At 46.5% G+C, this 16,695-nt stretch overlaps 1 protein-coding gene across 6 annotated transcripts in view; it reads right to left on the bottom strand.

Moving 5' to 3' along the window:
• Positions 1–368: 368 nt before the first annotated feature.
• USO1 (USO1 vesicle transport factor) overlaps positions 369–16,695 on the bottom strand; it is a 148,530-nt gene continuing 132,203 nt past the window's right edge. For all 6 annotated transcript variants that reach the window (XM_075351394.1, XM_075351398.1, XM_075351402.1 and 3 more), the window contains 4 exons: positions 15,420–15,524; positions 13,714–13,815; positions 6,284–6,499; positions 369–1,691 (listed from right to left, as the gene is read on the bottom strand). In XM_075351394.1, coding sequence (XP_075207509.1) covers positions 1,599–1,691; positions 6,284–6,499; positions 13,714–13,815; positions 15,420–15,524 — 516 coding nt within the window. In that variant the 3' untranslated portion in view covers positions 369–1,598. The remainder of the gene's footprint in view (positions 1,692–6,283; positions 6,500–13,713; positions 13,816–15,419; positions 15,525–16,695) is intronic.

Below are 16,695 nucleotides of genomic sequence, written 5' to 3'. Positions count from 1 at the left end.
ATGCAAATGTATGAAGTAAGGCAGGAAACAGTGCAGTTGGCTTCTGGCCAGGAGTATGCTTTTTGCATACCTACAGTCATGTAACCGCCATTCTCAAACCTGACACTGGAGAATTTTCACAGTGCACATGATGTGAGGATTCATAAATCTGCAGTCACAAAGTAACTGAAGACATGTGGCTTTAGACCGGACAACCCCTTTAACTTCCCTTGAAATAAATTATGCTAATTTTACCAATGGATCCATCATAATCACATTTTTTGCTACAATTGTAATCTAAGATCTGAGAGAAAAAATGCCGAAATGTGTGTCACATGATTTAAGCACCAGATATTATCATAATCAATCACTACACATATTGATAAGTAAATGCATTATTTTATTTGAAAAACATGAAATTAATGTAATTCATATTTTCAGTCTTTTAAAACATTGTTCTGCAGCTACATCTCTATGGCCTGACTTAAGCCAATAAATTATATACCTTTTGTCTGACTTAACCAGTAGAGTAAACTAGCGGCAATGGCAACAAGTTTGAAAATCTTTATCACGGTGTTGAGTGGGTTGTCCTCCTTTGGGGGACTTTTATTATTTGTTACTTAGATGCATTTAGAACCAAAAAATAATTTTTGCAGTTGGGTTTCATTACATTTTTTACACAGTTTGGCTTTTAGGAGACTATTTCTTTCACTGCTCCATGATCTTTGATGTGGCTTGTGGTCGTAAATCAGCTGCGAGAAGCTCAAAAAAGTCAGGTAAGAGGTACAAACTCCCTGTTAGACCGTGAAAATGAGCTCGCTGATGGATCCTCCGATAACTTATTGTGGAGCCAGCAATAGACGGTACAACAAACCGGCTATACGAGACAAACAATGCAAAATTTTAAATTAAACCAAATAACAAAAATGATTTTTAGCCCAAAATACATGCACTTAGGGTAAAAGAAAAAAAAAAAAGTCCCCAAAACTGGAAAAAGTCTTTTAAGTAACCCTGCCTCCAAATTAAAAACCTATTTTGGTGTAAATAAAAGGATGATCTACCAGAACTACAAATAGTGATGCCTCCATAGCGTACGCCAAACATGGCCACTGAGGAACGCAGCCGTTTCAGGCGTAAGGCACTACTTAAAATTTCAGGTCTACTACACTTGCATGAAACGAGGAGAAGGGATTAATCCCACCTCATCCCTTACTAGTCCAGTCTCTAGATGAAGAAATCTTTTCAGTGTGAGCTGTGAAGAGGCCGTAGCAGCAAATCCCAGCAGAGTCAACTAGATGCACAAGGGCTGGGGATCATTAGACATTGCATAGCAATGCTTTGTACTTGGCAAGCGTAAAGGGGAGCACCACAGAAATAAGGTGCGCTTATAACACTGGCAGAGCAATAAAAGACCACTTTTCCAAGCCATATTCCTCATGAAAGTAAAAGGCATGACGATGAGTGAACTATAATGAAGATGTATGGCCACAGCTCGAGAACCTTTATGACTTGCTAACTTTTCACCTTCATAACTTGTTATAGGCTCAATTAGGAGGATTACTAGAATTTTTTATTACTGTAAAAAAAAATTAAGATATCTGTTTGCACAATGAATGTCTCTAAACTTCGTCATCTCGACTATCTTCATCATCCAGATCATCATCATCATCATCACCGGCATCTCCAGATTCCAAATCATCTTCATCGTCCACCTAAAAAAAAAAAAAAAAAAAAGAGTAGAGCCATCGCGTTAAAGCCAATAATGTTCAACAGATCTAATTGACTGATGGAAAAAAAAATGCTAAACAAATAAAAAGTAGGGTAAAGCCACGACAATCAGCATTACCCTTCCAATCTGGGTGCTAAAGCATTCTCAAGACCCCACTGAATGGAGAATAGTTGCTGCTTGACACAACGGGCCTTTTAAAGCACCAACTATTTGCACTAGCCTTAAAAAGTTATTTTCAAATATTCTTTAATGGTTAAAATTGCTACAAATTGTAACAATCAACCTAACAGTCCACTTTTATTAATTGCTTATTGCCCAGTTTAGTGGACACTCCAAAATGGCCATCAGTGGAGACCAATGATCTAAACAACAATAGCAGTGCTTACAAGCCCTTTCCAATAGAGCTTGTAAGTGCTGCTTTGAAGCTGTCCAGCTTCATTCCCGTTGCAGTTCTTGAGATAAAGTTTCAGCATTGGAGAGTGCAGAGTTCGAGCCAGCAAAGTGACAATATTGCTGGCCCAAACTATCAATCAATCCACTGGAAGTAAGGAGACCGGGGAGCGGTGCACTCCTTAAGTGCATACATGAGACAAACCCTTTGAGCAGACTATAGATGATAGATACCTGTATCTACAGAATAATTATCCTGTCATTGACACTTTAGATCTATGGATTGACAAGATTTGGTCCAGTATTATGCTAGGTAAATGACGACTAAGCCAAGAGTCAGAACCAGTACTGTCATTACAATGGTATATCGGGCTGCTGGTGTGCACTGCACAACACAGCTATATTAACTGTATAGTGGCCACAGCCAGTTACTTCAGCCTCCTATTCAAATCAATAGGGGAGAGATATGCAGTACCTGGCAACAACCAGTGTGCAGTTAATGGAGCTGTGTAGTTCCTCTTCGCAACTGAGCGTATCCAGCTGCCAACTGATCGGTTGCTAGATGTCAAGCCCTCTTTGATCAGATATTGATGGGTCGTCCTAAGGCTATGCCATCAATATAAATGTCCTGAAACACTACTTTAATATAATTAAATTAGGAAAGCTGACCTGACCTGCACATATTCGTGTTTGTTCCAGTGGCTCCATTTTTGGTTTTGTCTCACCTTGGGAGAAAGCTTCCCTCAACTCACTTAGTGGATTGTACATTGGGGGCAGGGAGAATGCTCATCAAAATAGCTATGCCAACCCCCTCAATCATCACAGCTGATGAATGGAGAGATGGGGGCTGGGTTAGCTACTGAAATGAGACAGACAGCCAGTAACTATCAATACACGTCAATAACATGTGAAGAGCGAGGAAGCGTTTGAAAAGCCAGGACCAGCATGGATATCTTGGGTCAGCTTTGTTGAATCAACTAGATTTTCCACCTTTTATTTCATTGTACTCATATTGAAACTTAACTTTTTAGCTGGTCACTTTCTTGGTCCGTTACAGAATTGTCACAACTATATCAAATACATTTGTTGCCTTCCCTATAACTTACTGGCCAGATAAATAAATATTTCCCTTCTAATACCCAACACAACATGTAGGTGACAAATGAGAAAATATCGTTTAGATATGGAGCACCTCGGACTAGTAACACAAGAGTAAAACCCCTCGTGAAGTCTGTCCTAAGTCAGGAGCCTCACTAGTGACTCTTGGGGGCCTCTATATACACACAGCGTATTTTTCGGACTATAAGACGCACTTTTTTTGCCCCAAATGTTGGGGGAAAGTGTGGTGGTGCGTCTTATAGTCTGAATGTAGGGTGCGGGGAATGAGGGTGCTGCGGTGGAGCGGGTCATCGGGGGCACGAGCAGGCTGCAGCAGCCTGCCGTGACCACGTGGGCCCGCTCATTTCATATGCACGCCCATCCTCCCACCCATCTCTCAGCGCTGAAGCCGGCGCTGACAGGTGGGCGGGATGATGGGCGGGGGACGCGCACATAGTAAAGAGCTAGCCCGCGTGATCACCCCTGGCAACTACAGCCTGGAGTGATCATGTGCGGCCATATTCACTGCTCCCTGCGCATCATTATCAGCGCAGGATGCAGTGAATCAGTGTACCCACCCGTCACCGCTCCCCTGCAGCTTCGCGATGTCTTCCTGTCTGTGCCGATCAGCTGATCTGTGTAGAGAGCGGTGAGCACAGAGATGATGTCATTGCTATGCGCGCCGCTAGTGTTCACACAGATCAGCTGACCGGCACAGAGAGGAGGACATTGCGATGCTGCAGGGATCGTGGCCGGCTCCACACTCCAGCGCTGCTGCTAACACAGACGGAGGAGGAGCGATGCTGCAGGGAGTGAGGTGAGGTAAGGTGAGTGTAAATGTTTATTTTTTTTTAATGTGCCACAGGATGCGGGCCGTATACCAGGATGGGGTTATATTATGAGCAGGATGGGGATATATTATGAGCAGGATGGAGGTATATTATGAGCAGGATGGAGGTATATTATGATCAGGATGGAGGTATATTATGAACAGGATGGGGGCATATTATGAGCAGGATGGGGGCATATTATGAGCAGGATGGGGGCATATTATGAGCAGGATGGGGGTATATTATGAGTAGGATGGGGGTATATTATGAGCAGGATGGGGGTATATTATGAGCAGGATGGAGGTATATTATGATCAGGATGGAGGTATATTATGAACAGGATGGGGGCATATTATGAGCAGGATGGGGGCATATTATGAGCAGGATGGGGGTATATTATGAGCAGGATGGGGGTATATTATGAGCAGGATGGAGGTATATTATGAGCAGGATGGGGGTATATTATGAGCAGGATGGGGGTATATTATAAGCTGGATGGGGGTATATGAGCAGGATGGAGGTATATAGCAAAATGGGAGTATATGAGCAGGATGGGGGTTTATGAGCAGGATGGATGGGGGTTTATGAGCAGGATGGGGGTATATGAGCAGGATGGATGGGGTTATATGAGCAGGATGGATGGGGGTATATGAGCAGGATGGGGGTATATGAGCAGGATGGGGGTATATGAGCAGGATGGGGGTATATGAGCAGGATGGGGGTATATGAGCAGGATGGGGGTATATTATGAGCAGGATGGGGGTATATTATGAGCAGGATGGGGGTATATTATGAGCTGGATGGGGGTATATTATGAGCTGGATGGGGGTATATTATGAGCTGGATGGGGGTATATTATGAGCTGGATGGGGGTATATTATGAGCTGGATGGGGGTATATTATGAGCTGGATGGGGGTATATTATGAGCTGGATGGGGGTATATTATGAGCTGGATGGGGGTATATTATGAGCTGGATGGGGGTATATTATGAGCTGGATGGGGGTTTATGAGCAGGATGGGGGTTTATGAGCAGGATGGGGGTTTATGAGCAGGATGGGGGTATAATATGAGCAGGATGGGGGTATAATATGAGCAGGATGGGGGTATAATATGAGCAGGATGGGGGTATATTATGAGCAGGATGGGGGAATATTATGAGCTGGATGGGGGTATATGAGCAGGATGGAGGTATATAGCAAAATGGGAGTATATGAGCAGGATGGGGGTTTATGAGCAGGATGGATGGGGGTTTATGAGCAGGATGGGGGTATATGAGCAGGATGGATGGGGTTATATGAGCAGGATGGATGGGGGTATATGAGCAGGATGGGGGTATATGAGCAGGATGGGGGTATATGAGCAGGATGGGGGAATATGAGCAGCATGGGGGTATATTATGAGCAGGATGGGGGTATATTATGAGCTGGATGGGGGTATATTATGAGCTGGATGGGGGTATATTATGAGCTGGATGGGGGTATATTATGAGCTGGATGGGGGTATATTATGAGCTGGATGGGGGTATATTATGAGCTGGATGGGGGTATATTATGAGCTGGATGGGGGTATATTATGAGCTGGATGGGGGTATATTATGAGCTGGATGGGGGTATATGAGCAGGATGGGGGTATATGAGCAGGATGGGGGTATATGAGCAGGATGGAGGTATATAGCAGGATGGGGGTTTATGAGCAGGATGGGGGTTTATGAGCAGGATGGGGGTATATGAGCAGGATGGGGGTATATGAGCAGGATGGGGGTATAATATGAGCAGTATGGGGGTATAATATGAGCAGGATGGGGGTATATTATGAGCAGGATGGGGGTATATTATGAGCAGGATGGGGGTATATGAGCAGGATGGGGGTATATAGCAGGATGAGGGTATATAGCAGGATGAGGGTATATAGCAGGATGGGGGTATATAGCAGGATGAAGGTATATAGCAGGATGCGGCCATATGCCAGGATGACGGTATATAGCAGGATGGGGGCTATACCAGGATGAGGGACATATACTGTATATACAAGGCAGGAGGATCATTACCAGGATGGGGTACCTTAGTAGAGAATTTGGGGACATTATCCCCATAACAGTGTCAGCAGCAGATCCTCGCCCCATAACAGTGTGTCATGACCCCATTTTTTGCTTAAAATTTTATTTTCCTTCTCTAAAACCAGGGTGTGTCTTATGGTCCGGTGCATCTTATGGTCCGAAAAATACGGACACTTGTCATATTTCTCTGCGTTCTAACCTGTTCTCCAAGTTCTTTTAGTTTATTCTTCAGACTAAGGATTTTTTGGTCTTGATCAGCTAAAAGTATTAAAAGATCATCTTGTTCCTTCTTGGACTCCGTAACCTCTTGCGCCAGTTTAAGTTTCTCATCCTGTAAGATAGCCGTTGTGCTTTGAGCTGCATCTAGTTCTCGCTTTAAAGAAGACTTTTCTTCAGCTAGGGCCTTGTGTTCATCCTAAAATTAAAGAAATCTGGTTATGGCAGACCTTGTGGTGACATGTAACAGATTATTTTTCTTTATATCCATTTGTCTGTCTTTGCATTATAAAATATCACAAACCCACATGAAAAGAAATAACGTATAATGAGCAAAAAAGGTGACCACTGCTGTAAATCAATGACAGAGATTGACTGCCACCATCATCCTCACGATGGGCATGTAAGCAGGGTACCGCATGGGGACATCGAACAGCATGTCTGGGTATGCACCAAAGAAGGGAATTTTGTTTACTTACCGTAAATTCCTTTTCTTCTAGCTCCTATTGGGAGACCCAGACAATTGGGGTGTATAGCTTCTGCCTCCGGAGGCCACACAAAGTATTACACTTTAAAAAGTGTAACCCCTCCCCTCTGCCTATACACCCTCCCGTGCATCACGGGCTCCTCAGTTTTGGTGCAAAAGCAGGAAGGAGGAAACTTATAAATTGGTCTAAGGTAAATTCAATCCGAAGGATGTTCGGAGAACTGAAGACCATGAACCAAAAGAACAATTCAACATGAACAACATGTGTACACAAAAGAACAAACAGCCCGAAGGGAACAGGGGCGGGTGCTGGGTCTCCCAATAGGAGCTAGAAGAAAAGGAATTTACGGTAAGTAAACAAAATTCCCTTCTTCTTTGTCGCTCCATTGGGAGACCCAGACAATTGGGACGTCCAAAAGCAGTCCCTGGGTGGGTAAAAGAATACCTCGATAAAAAAGAGCCGAAAACGACCCCCTCTTACAGGTGGGCAACCGCCGCCTGAAGGACTCGCCTACCTAGACTGGCGTCTGCCGAAGCATAGGTATGCACCTGATAGTGTTTCGTGAAAGTGTGTAGACTAGACCAGGTAGCTGCCTGACACACCTGCTGAGCCGTAGCCCGGTGCCGCAATGCCCAGGACGCACCCACGGCTCTGGTAGAATGGGCTTTCAGCCCCAAAGGAAGCGGAAGCCCAGAAGAACGGTAGGCTTCAAGAATCGGTTCCTTGATCCACCGAGCCAAGGTTGACTTGGAAGCCTGCGAACCCTTACGCTGGCCAGCGACAAGGACAAAGAGGGCATCTGAATGGCGCAGGGGCGCCGTGCGAGACACGTAGAGCCGGAGTGCTCTCACCAGATCTAATGAGTGCAAATCCTTTTCACATTGGTGAATTGGATGAGGGCAAAATGAAGGTAAGGAGATATCCTGATTGAGATGAAAAGGGGATACCACCTTAGGGAGAAATTCCGGGACCGGACGCAGAACCACCTTATCCTGGTGAAAAACCAGGAAGGGGGCTTTGCATGACAGCGCTGCCAGCTCCGACACTCTACGGAGCGATGTAACTGCCACTAGAAATGCCACCTTCTGCGAAAGACGTGATAAAGAGACATCCCGCAGCGGCTCGAAAGGTGGTTTCTGAAGAGCCGTTAGCACCCTGTTAAGGTCCCAGGGTTCCAGCGGACGCTTGTAAGGTGGGACTATGTGGCAAACTCCCTGCAGGAACGTGCGGACCTGCGGAAGCCTGGCTAGACGCCTTTGAAAAAATACGGATAGCGCCGATACTTGTCCCTTGAGAGAGCCGAGAGACAAACCCTTGCCAATCCGGATTGAAGGAATGAAAGAAAAGTGGGTAAGGCAAAGGGCCAGGGAGTAAAACCATTATCAGAGCACCAGGATAAGAAGATCCTCCAAGACCTGTGATAGATCTTGGCGGACGTTGGTTTCCTGGCCTGTCTCATAGTGGCAATGACATCTTGAGATAACCCAGAGGACGCTAGGAGCCAGGACTCAATGGCCACACAGTCAGGTTGAGGGCCGCAGAATTCAGATGGAAAAACGGCCCTTGTGACAGCAAGTCTGGGCGGTCTGGGAGCGCCCACGGTTGACCCACCGTGAGATGCCACAGATCCGGGTACCACGACCGCCTCGGCCAATCTGGGGCGACGAGAATGGCGCGACGACAGTCGGACCTGATTTTGCGCAGCACTCTGGGCAGCATCGCCAGAGGAGGAAATACATAGGGCAGTCGAAGAGCCGCCAGAGCTCTGTGATCTTGAGACCGGGCCATGAATGCCGCGACTTTGTTGTTGTGCCGTGACGCCATGAGATCGACGTTCGGCGTTCCCCAGCGGCGACAGATCTCTCGAAACACGTCTGGGTGAAGAGACCATTCCCCCGCGTCCATGCCCTGTCGACTGAGAAAATCTGCTTCCCAGTTTTCTACGCCCGGGATGTGAACTGCGGAGATGGTGGAAGCTGTGGCTTCCACCCACTGCAGAATCCGTCGGACTTCCTGGAAGGCTTGACGACTGCGAATGCCGCCTTGGTGGTTGATGTATGCGACGGCAGTGGCGTTGTCCGACTGGATCCGGATCTGCCTGCCCTCCAGCCACCGATGAAAGGCCAATAGGGCTAGATACACTGCCCTTATCTCCAGAATTTTGATCTGAAGGGATGACTATCGGAGTCCAGGTTCCCTGAGCCCTGTGATGGAGAAAAACCGCCCCCCACCCTGACAGGCTCGCGTCCGTGGTGACCACAGCCCAGGTGGGGGGTAGGAAGGATTTTCCCTGCGATAGAGAGTTGGGAAGGAGCCACCACTGAAGTGACATCTTGGTTGCAAGGGAAAGAGAGACGTTCCTGTCGAGGGAAGTCGACCTCCTGTCCCATTTGCGGAGAATGTCCCACTGGAGTGGCCGCAGATGGAATTGCACGAAGGGCACTGCCTCCATCGCTGCCACCATCTTCCCCAGGAAGTGCATGAGGCGCCTCAAGGGGTGTGACTGACCCCGAAGAAGAGATTGCACCCCTGCCTGCAGCGAAAGCTGTTTGTCCAGCGGTAGCATGACTACTGCTGACTGAGTATGAAACTCCATCCCAAGGTACGTCAGTGATTGGGTCGGTGTCAACTTGGATTTTGGGAAGTTGATGATCCACCCGAACTGCTGGAGAGTCGCCAGAGCGACGGAAAGGCTGTTTTGACACGCCATCTGAGAGGGTGCCCTGACCAGAAGATCGTCTAAGTAGGGGATCACCGAGTGGCCCTGAGAGTGTAGTACCGCCACAACAGATGCCATGACCTTGGTGAACACCCTTGGGGCTGTCGCCAGGCCGAAAGGCAAAGCCACGAACTGAAGGTGTTCGTCCCCGATGGCGAAACGCAAAAAGCGTTGATGTTCGGGTGCGATCGGCACATGGAGATAAGCATCCTTGATGTCGATCGATGCTAGGAAGTCTCCTTGTGACATCGAAGCGATGACCGAGCGGAGAGATTCCATCCGAAACCGTCTGGTGCTCACATGTCTGTTGAGCAGTTTGAGGTCCAGAACGGGACGGAACGTCCTTCTTTGGCACCACAAACAAGTTGGAGTAAAAGCCGCGACCATGTTCCTGGGGGGGAACAGGGATCACAACTCCTTCTGTCTTCAGAGCGTTCACCGCCTGAAAAAGTGCCTCGGCTCGCTCGGGGGGCGGAGAGGTTCTGAAGAAACGAGTCGGGGGACGAGAGCTGAACTCTATCCTGTAACCGTGAGACAGAATGTCTCTCACCCATCGGTCTTGCACATGTGGCCACCAGGCGTCGCAAAAGCGGGAGAGCCTGCCACCGACCGAGGATGCGGTTCGGGGATGCCGAGAGTCATGAGGAGGCCGCCTTGGAAGCAGTGCCTCCTGCGGCCTTTTGGGGGCGTGACTTGGACCGCCACGCATAGGAGTTCCTCTGGCCTTTCTCCGGCCTGCTGGACGAAGAGGATTGGGGCTTGGCGGAGGGACGAAAGGACCGAAACCTCGATTGTATTTTCTGTTGCTGAGGTCTCTTCGGTTTGGACTGGGGTAAGGAGGAGTCCTTTCCCTTGGATTCCTTAATAATCTCATCCAATCGTTCGCCAAACAAGCGGTCACCAGAAAACGGCAAACCGGTTAAGAACCTCTTGGAAGCCGAGTCTGCCTTCCATTCGCGCAGCCACATGGCCCTGCGGACTGCCACAGAGTTAGCGGATGCCACCGCTGTACGGCTAGCAGAGTCTAGAACTGCGTTCATGGCGTAGGAAGAAAAGGCTGTCGCCTGAGAAGTCAAAGACGCAACCTGCGGAGCAGAATTACGTGTGACCGCAGTAATCTCAGCCAGACAAGCTGAGATAGCTTGGAGTGCCCACACGGCTGCAAAAGCCGGGACAAAAGACGCGCCCGTGGCTTCATAGATGGATTTCACCAGGAGCTCTATCTGCCTGTCAGTGGCATCCTTTAGCGATGAGCCATCTGCAACCGATACCACAGATCTAGCCGCCAATCTAGAGACTGGGGGATCCACCTTGGGACATTGAGCCCAACCCTTAACAACGTCAGAGGGGAAGGGGTAACGTGTGTCAGTAAGGCGCTTAGTAAAGCGCTTGTCCGGAACCGCTCTGGGCTTCTGGACAGCATCTCTGAAGTTAGAGTGATCGAAAAACGCACTCCGTGTACGTTTAGGGAACCGAAACTGGTGTTTCTCCTGCTGAGAAGTAGACTCCTCTACAGGTGGCGGCGGGGGAGATATATCTAACACCTGGTTGATGGACGAGATAAGGTCATTTACTATGGCGTCCCCTTCAGGTGTATCAAGATTGAGAGCAACGTCAGGGTCAGAGCCCTGAGCTGCGACGTCCGCCTCGTCCTCCAGAGAGTCCTCAAGCTGGGAACCCGAGCAGCGTGAAGAAGTCGGGGAAGATTCCCAGCGGGCCCGCTTAGCCGGTCTGGGACTGTGGTCCGGGCCGGAGTCCTCCACATGAGACCTAGGGCCCCCCCTGGGAACGTGCTGCGGCGCGGACAGAGAGGGGCCTGGAGGCGAAGATCCAACAGGGCCCGGGGCCTGTGGAAGGACCGGTCTGGACTGCAAAGCTTCAAGCAGCTTGGCAGACCATTTGTCCATAGACTGAGCCATGGATTGTGAGAGTGACTCAGAGAGTTTTTCAGCAAAAACTGCAAACTCTGTCCCTGCCGCCTGGACAGGGGGAGCAAGGGGTTGTACCTGAGCCGAGGGGCCCACTAGTGACCGAGGCTCCGGCTGAGCAAGCAAAACCGGGGTTGAGCATTGCTCACAGTGAGGGTAGGTGGAACCCGCAGGTAACTTAGCCGCACAAGAGGTACAGGTCGCAAAATAACCCTGTGCCTTGGCACCCTTGCTCCTTGTGGACGACATGCTGTTGTCTCCTAGGAGAGTGATCACTGAGGGTATATGGGAAAGGGTATACAGCCCGACCAAACAGAAATATATAAATATATATATAGTATCTATTCCGGCACCCTAAGGGGACCAGCACCGGGTGACCGGTGTGGCTTACCGACCGCTAAAAAGCGGAGTGTGTGTCCTCCAGATTCCCTGCCTTAGGTCTCCCAGCGTTGCAGAGCTCTTTCCTGGAAATCCTCCACAGGCAGAATGCCAAAAAAATGGCTGCCGGAGCTCTCTGGGGAGGAGTGGGGCCGTGGGCGGCGCTAGAAAAGTGCGGGAATCTGGAGTCCCCACAGTGATCAGTGAGGGGGGAGGAAACATACAGGATGCTCCGGCCCTCACAACCGACGTCAGGTCGGCAGTCCCGCCCTTACCCCTGATAGACAGGCCCGGGGGCGGGAGTTTTGCTACTAGGCCGCAATTGAAGCCGGGGACTAAATTTAAGACCGCGGCCGACAAACAGGCGCGGTCGGCGCGGAAGTCCGCCGGCCGTCACAAATAAGCAGCTGCTGCAGCGTCCGGGATGAAGGCGCTCCATGCACATCCCCCATGGGGACACAGAGTACCTTAGTGATGCAGGGCCCGGTCCCTGAGGATAAATCAACTCCTGTCCGACAGATTCCCACAGGGGCTGCGGAGGGAGCACGGTCCCAGTGAATCGATGACCGCTCAGGATCCCACTTCTCCCAGAGCCGCTAAGGGATGGTGAAGGAGACGGCATGAGGCTCCGGCCTTTGTACCCACAATGGGTACCTCAACCTTAACAGCACCGCCGACTTAGTGGGGTGAGAAGGGAACATGCCGGGGGCCCCGTGGGGGCCCACTTTTCTTCCAACCGATATAACTAAAATGAGAATGCATGAGTGGATGTGTGCCTCCTTCCACACAAAGCATAAAACTGAGGAGCCCGTGATGCACGGGAGGGTGTATAGGCAGAGGGGAGGGGTTACACTTTTTAAAGTGTAATACTTTGTGTGGCCTCCGGAGGCAGAAGCTATACACCCCAATTGTCTGGGTCTCCCAATGGAGCGACAAAGAAATTCATCTTTAAGTTTCAAATTGTTATTTCTACAATAATGTAGAATTACTTATGAAAAATGCCTTACGTCTTTTCATTGTTTTTGCATTTTTTAAGCCCACAACAAGAAAGTAAGGTTAATATTTTTTCTAAACTTCAGAATTCATTTTGCTAAAGGCATGATTGGATGATTTGTGTTGACAAACTTGACTGGACCATACAGAGCTCTGACTTCATCACACAACACACTTGAGCTCCTTTAGGATGATCTACAATGGAGTTTGTGAGTTGAGCCCCCTCATCCAACATCAGTGTTTGACCTCACAAATGTTCTTCTGGATGAATGGGCAAAAGTTCCCACAGACAGACTCTAAAATCTTGTAGAAAACCTTTCCAGAAGAGTAAAGTTGTTTCAATTACAAAAGGGGACCACCTCCATATTAATGCGTATGGATTTCGAATGGAAAGTCATAACAGTTTCTTTACGATGTAATGTGTGGTGGTGGTGTCCATATTTTGTACACAGTCACTAAAAAAAAAAGTAAGGGCCTGATTCTGGCCATTAAACAACCACAGATCAGCTATAAGCAAGTCAATAGACAGTGGTTTAATAGCTTGTTTAGTCAGGCTGACCACACTTCCATGAGCTGGGCACAGAATGATCGTTCTGAGAGCACAGAACATTATGTTCTCAGCAGCACATGGCCTGTTTACACAGGACGGTGTCTTACCGAGAACAGCTCTTTTTAAATATCTCACCTGACAAACAAGTGTTTTGCTTGTTGGTCGGGTGATGGTCGGCTTCATTGGGAAAGCGGATAATCAGGAAATGAGAGTTCATAGGATTAACTGCTTGTCTAAATAAGTCCACTCTTGTTACTGCTCTTAATAATCAGTTGTACTATGCACTTGACGACAACCTGAATTTTATTTATTTATTTTTTTTAATAACGTGAATAATAAAGAACAAAACTGACAAACCTTTAAAGAGCTGAGCTCCTTCTGCAAATTTGCTATTTTCTCTTCATAGGCATCATTTTTAGAAGCCGCAGTAGCGCTGTCACCCGTCACAGTAACTGTGGCCTGTGGGTAACGGAAGGAAAGATATGTATAAGTGATTAACATTAACATTTTTCAACAAATGTCTAAGCTGAGTAGTGACTTTTCTATTGAATGGTGTTTAAACAAAAGATCTATGCATGCCATTTAAACTGATTGTCTTAGTTAATCTCTGAATCGAGGATTAAAGGGTCATAATGTGGTCTTGGTTTTCTGTACATATAGAATTATTCATGTCACTACTATTTATTTTTAAATCTGCACTTATTTGCAGCTATCACCCCCCCCTAATGATGAACCTACGAGTGACTGCATTACCAACTTTCCACTGGATCTGTCCTCCTCGAGTTCTAATACCATCAATTGAGCATGTTTATATGCACAAACCACATCTGACAGCTTTACTGAACATTCCATAAATATTAGCTTCATTTATACCTCATGACCCTGTCTAATACATGGAAAACAGATGTATTTACATATGTCTTTTTATATTGTCTAATAAAACTTCCAGTAGACCTTCTTACAGCACCTTCACTGACTTAACAGCTGTGTTATAGCCACAACTCAGCTATTCTATGCTCAACTCTGCTATGTATGCAGGGGAGAGGATGATCATGCGCTGAAGACTGAAAGGAACAACCCAAAAAATGAGAATATTGTAAATAATAATACTGAAGTTTGGTCAAATAATAATAGGTCACTGTAAAAACATTTAAAACCATCAATGGTCCCTTTAGCCACAAAAATAATAGTTGCCCATCATTTTGAGATCTATCAATCTTTATAGGGAAACAGACAGGAGGCTAGAGAGGGGGCCTGCAGCACTGAGAATAAGCAGGATACTGCAGGGATATGTAGTTTTAGCAGACAAGAATATGACTACCTCTTAACCTCTATGACACTGGATGCACATGGGGAAAGAAGGAGGTGAAAAAAGACAAAAAAAAGTACAAGAAAGAAACTTTGAGCCTAATTCACAAAGCAGTTATCACAAGAATACTAGTGTAACATTCCTTCAAAAGTAGCAAAATCCTTACTGCGTAAAAAAATTGAGACTTCTCTCACTTTCACACCAGTACATATACAAACTTATAAAAGCTAAAGCTAAGGAGACGGGAGTCCCTTCAAATGAAATGGAAGGTATTTCATTTATGTTTAATTCTTTAGATATAAACAGACTAGAAATGGACACATTTAATTGGTGAGAACTATGCCAAAGTATTTATATCTGGAGTACTTTGACTTATCTTAAGGAGTAGTACACAATTGTGTTTCTCATTTAAGGTTTTTTTTTTTTCTTTTTCAACCTTCCCCATCTAGGCCTTCAACAGTGCAACAGAGTTGCTATTAAACCATCGACCCTAATTATGTTAACGAGATGGCTCCATTCATTCTGCCCAAGTCTATTCAGCAAAGCTGAAAAGTAAAGTTCAGAAGACAGCCTATTTTGTTTGCTATAGTGGGGATCTGGAATATTTTATGCTTTTAATTTATGGGGATAGTCAATTAAAAAAGCAACATCTAAACCCCTATTACAATGTTTTATATATGGTTAACTTTTTAATGATGCATTCAATTTCAGAGACAAATGACTACATGATGATGCATATACAAAGGCAACTTACATTGGATTCTATTTTTTGGACTAATTCCATTCTTTCCGCTTGTAGTCTGTTGATTTCGGTAGACTGAACATGTAGTTGAGATCTTAGTGTTTCCATTTCCTGCATCTTAATAGAGGAAAAAAAAACAAACAAAAAACTGTCTTTGATACTATGCAAGTTAACCCCTTCAGCCCCGGGGCACTTTCCGTTTTTGCGTTTTGCTCCCCTTCTTCCGAGAGCCGTAACTTTTTTATTTTTCCGTCAATCTTGCCATATGAGGGCTTGTTTTTTGCGGGACAAGTTGTACTTTTAAATTAAACCATAAGTTTTACCATATGGTGTACTGGAAAACCGCAAAAAAATTCCAAATGCGGAAAAATTGCAAAAAAAGGGTGATGGCACAATAGTTTTTGGGATGTTTTGGGATGGCTCAGTGACAGCTTATTTTTTGCGTCTCGCGCTAACATTTTTAATGGTACCATTTTTGCGCAGATGCTACGTTTTGATCGCCTGTTATTGCATTTTGCGTAAAACTTGCGGCGACCAAAAAAACGTAATTTTGGCGTTTGGAATTTTTTTGCCACTACGCCGTTTACCAATCAGATTAATTGATTTTATATTTTGATAGATCAGGCATTTCTGAACGCGGCGATACCAAATATGTGTGTATTTATTTATTTTTTAACCCTTTAATTTTCAATGGGGGGAAAAGGGGGGGGATTTGAACTAAGGTTTTTTTATTTTTTTTTTATTTATTTTTAAAAAATTTTTTTTTTTACTTTTTTTTTATTTTACTAGTCCCCCTAGGGGGCTACAGCGATCAGCAATCCGATCGCTCTTATCTATCTGCTGATCACAGCTATACAGCTGTAAACAGCAGATACAGTCACTTTCTTTTTCCCTCTGCTCCGTGTCGAGGGAAAACGAAAGTGAAACATCATAGCTGCAGGCATCCTCACATGACCCTGTGCTACGATGGCAACCACCGATAGTCACATGATCACGCACCTGACTTCCGGTGGGGGCGGCGGTAAGTAAAAAAAACATGGCCGCGCGCATTTAGATCTTGCTGCCAGACTTTGGCAGCAAGATTTAAGGGGTTAATGGCCGTGGGTGGAAGCGATTCCACCCGCGGCTAGCAGGCACACATGTCAGCTGTTGAAAACAGCTGATATGTGTGCCGACCGCCGCCTGCCCGCAGCAGGGGGCGGGGCTTAACGGGACATGCTCCATGATGGATATATCCGTCCATGGTCGTGAAGGGGTTAAAGAAAAACTAGAAATGTATTTGTAAAAA

Source organism: Anomaloglossus baeobatrachus, chromosome 1 (genome assembly GCF_048569485.1).
Source record: "Anomaloglossus baeobatrachus isolate aAnoBae1 chromosome 1, aAnoBae1.hap1, whole genome shotgun sequence".
Classification (NCBI taxonomy): Eukaryota; Metazoa; Chordata; class Amphibia; order Anura; family Aromobatidae; genus Anomaloglossus; species Anomaloglossus baeobatrachus.
The sequence above is the reverse complement of the archived record's forward strand: the minus strand, read 5'-3'. Positions and strand labels throughout refer to the sequence as shown.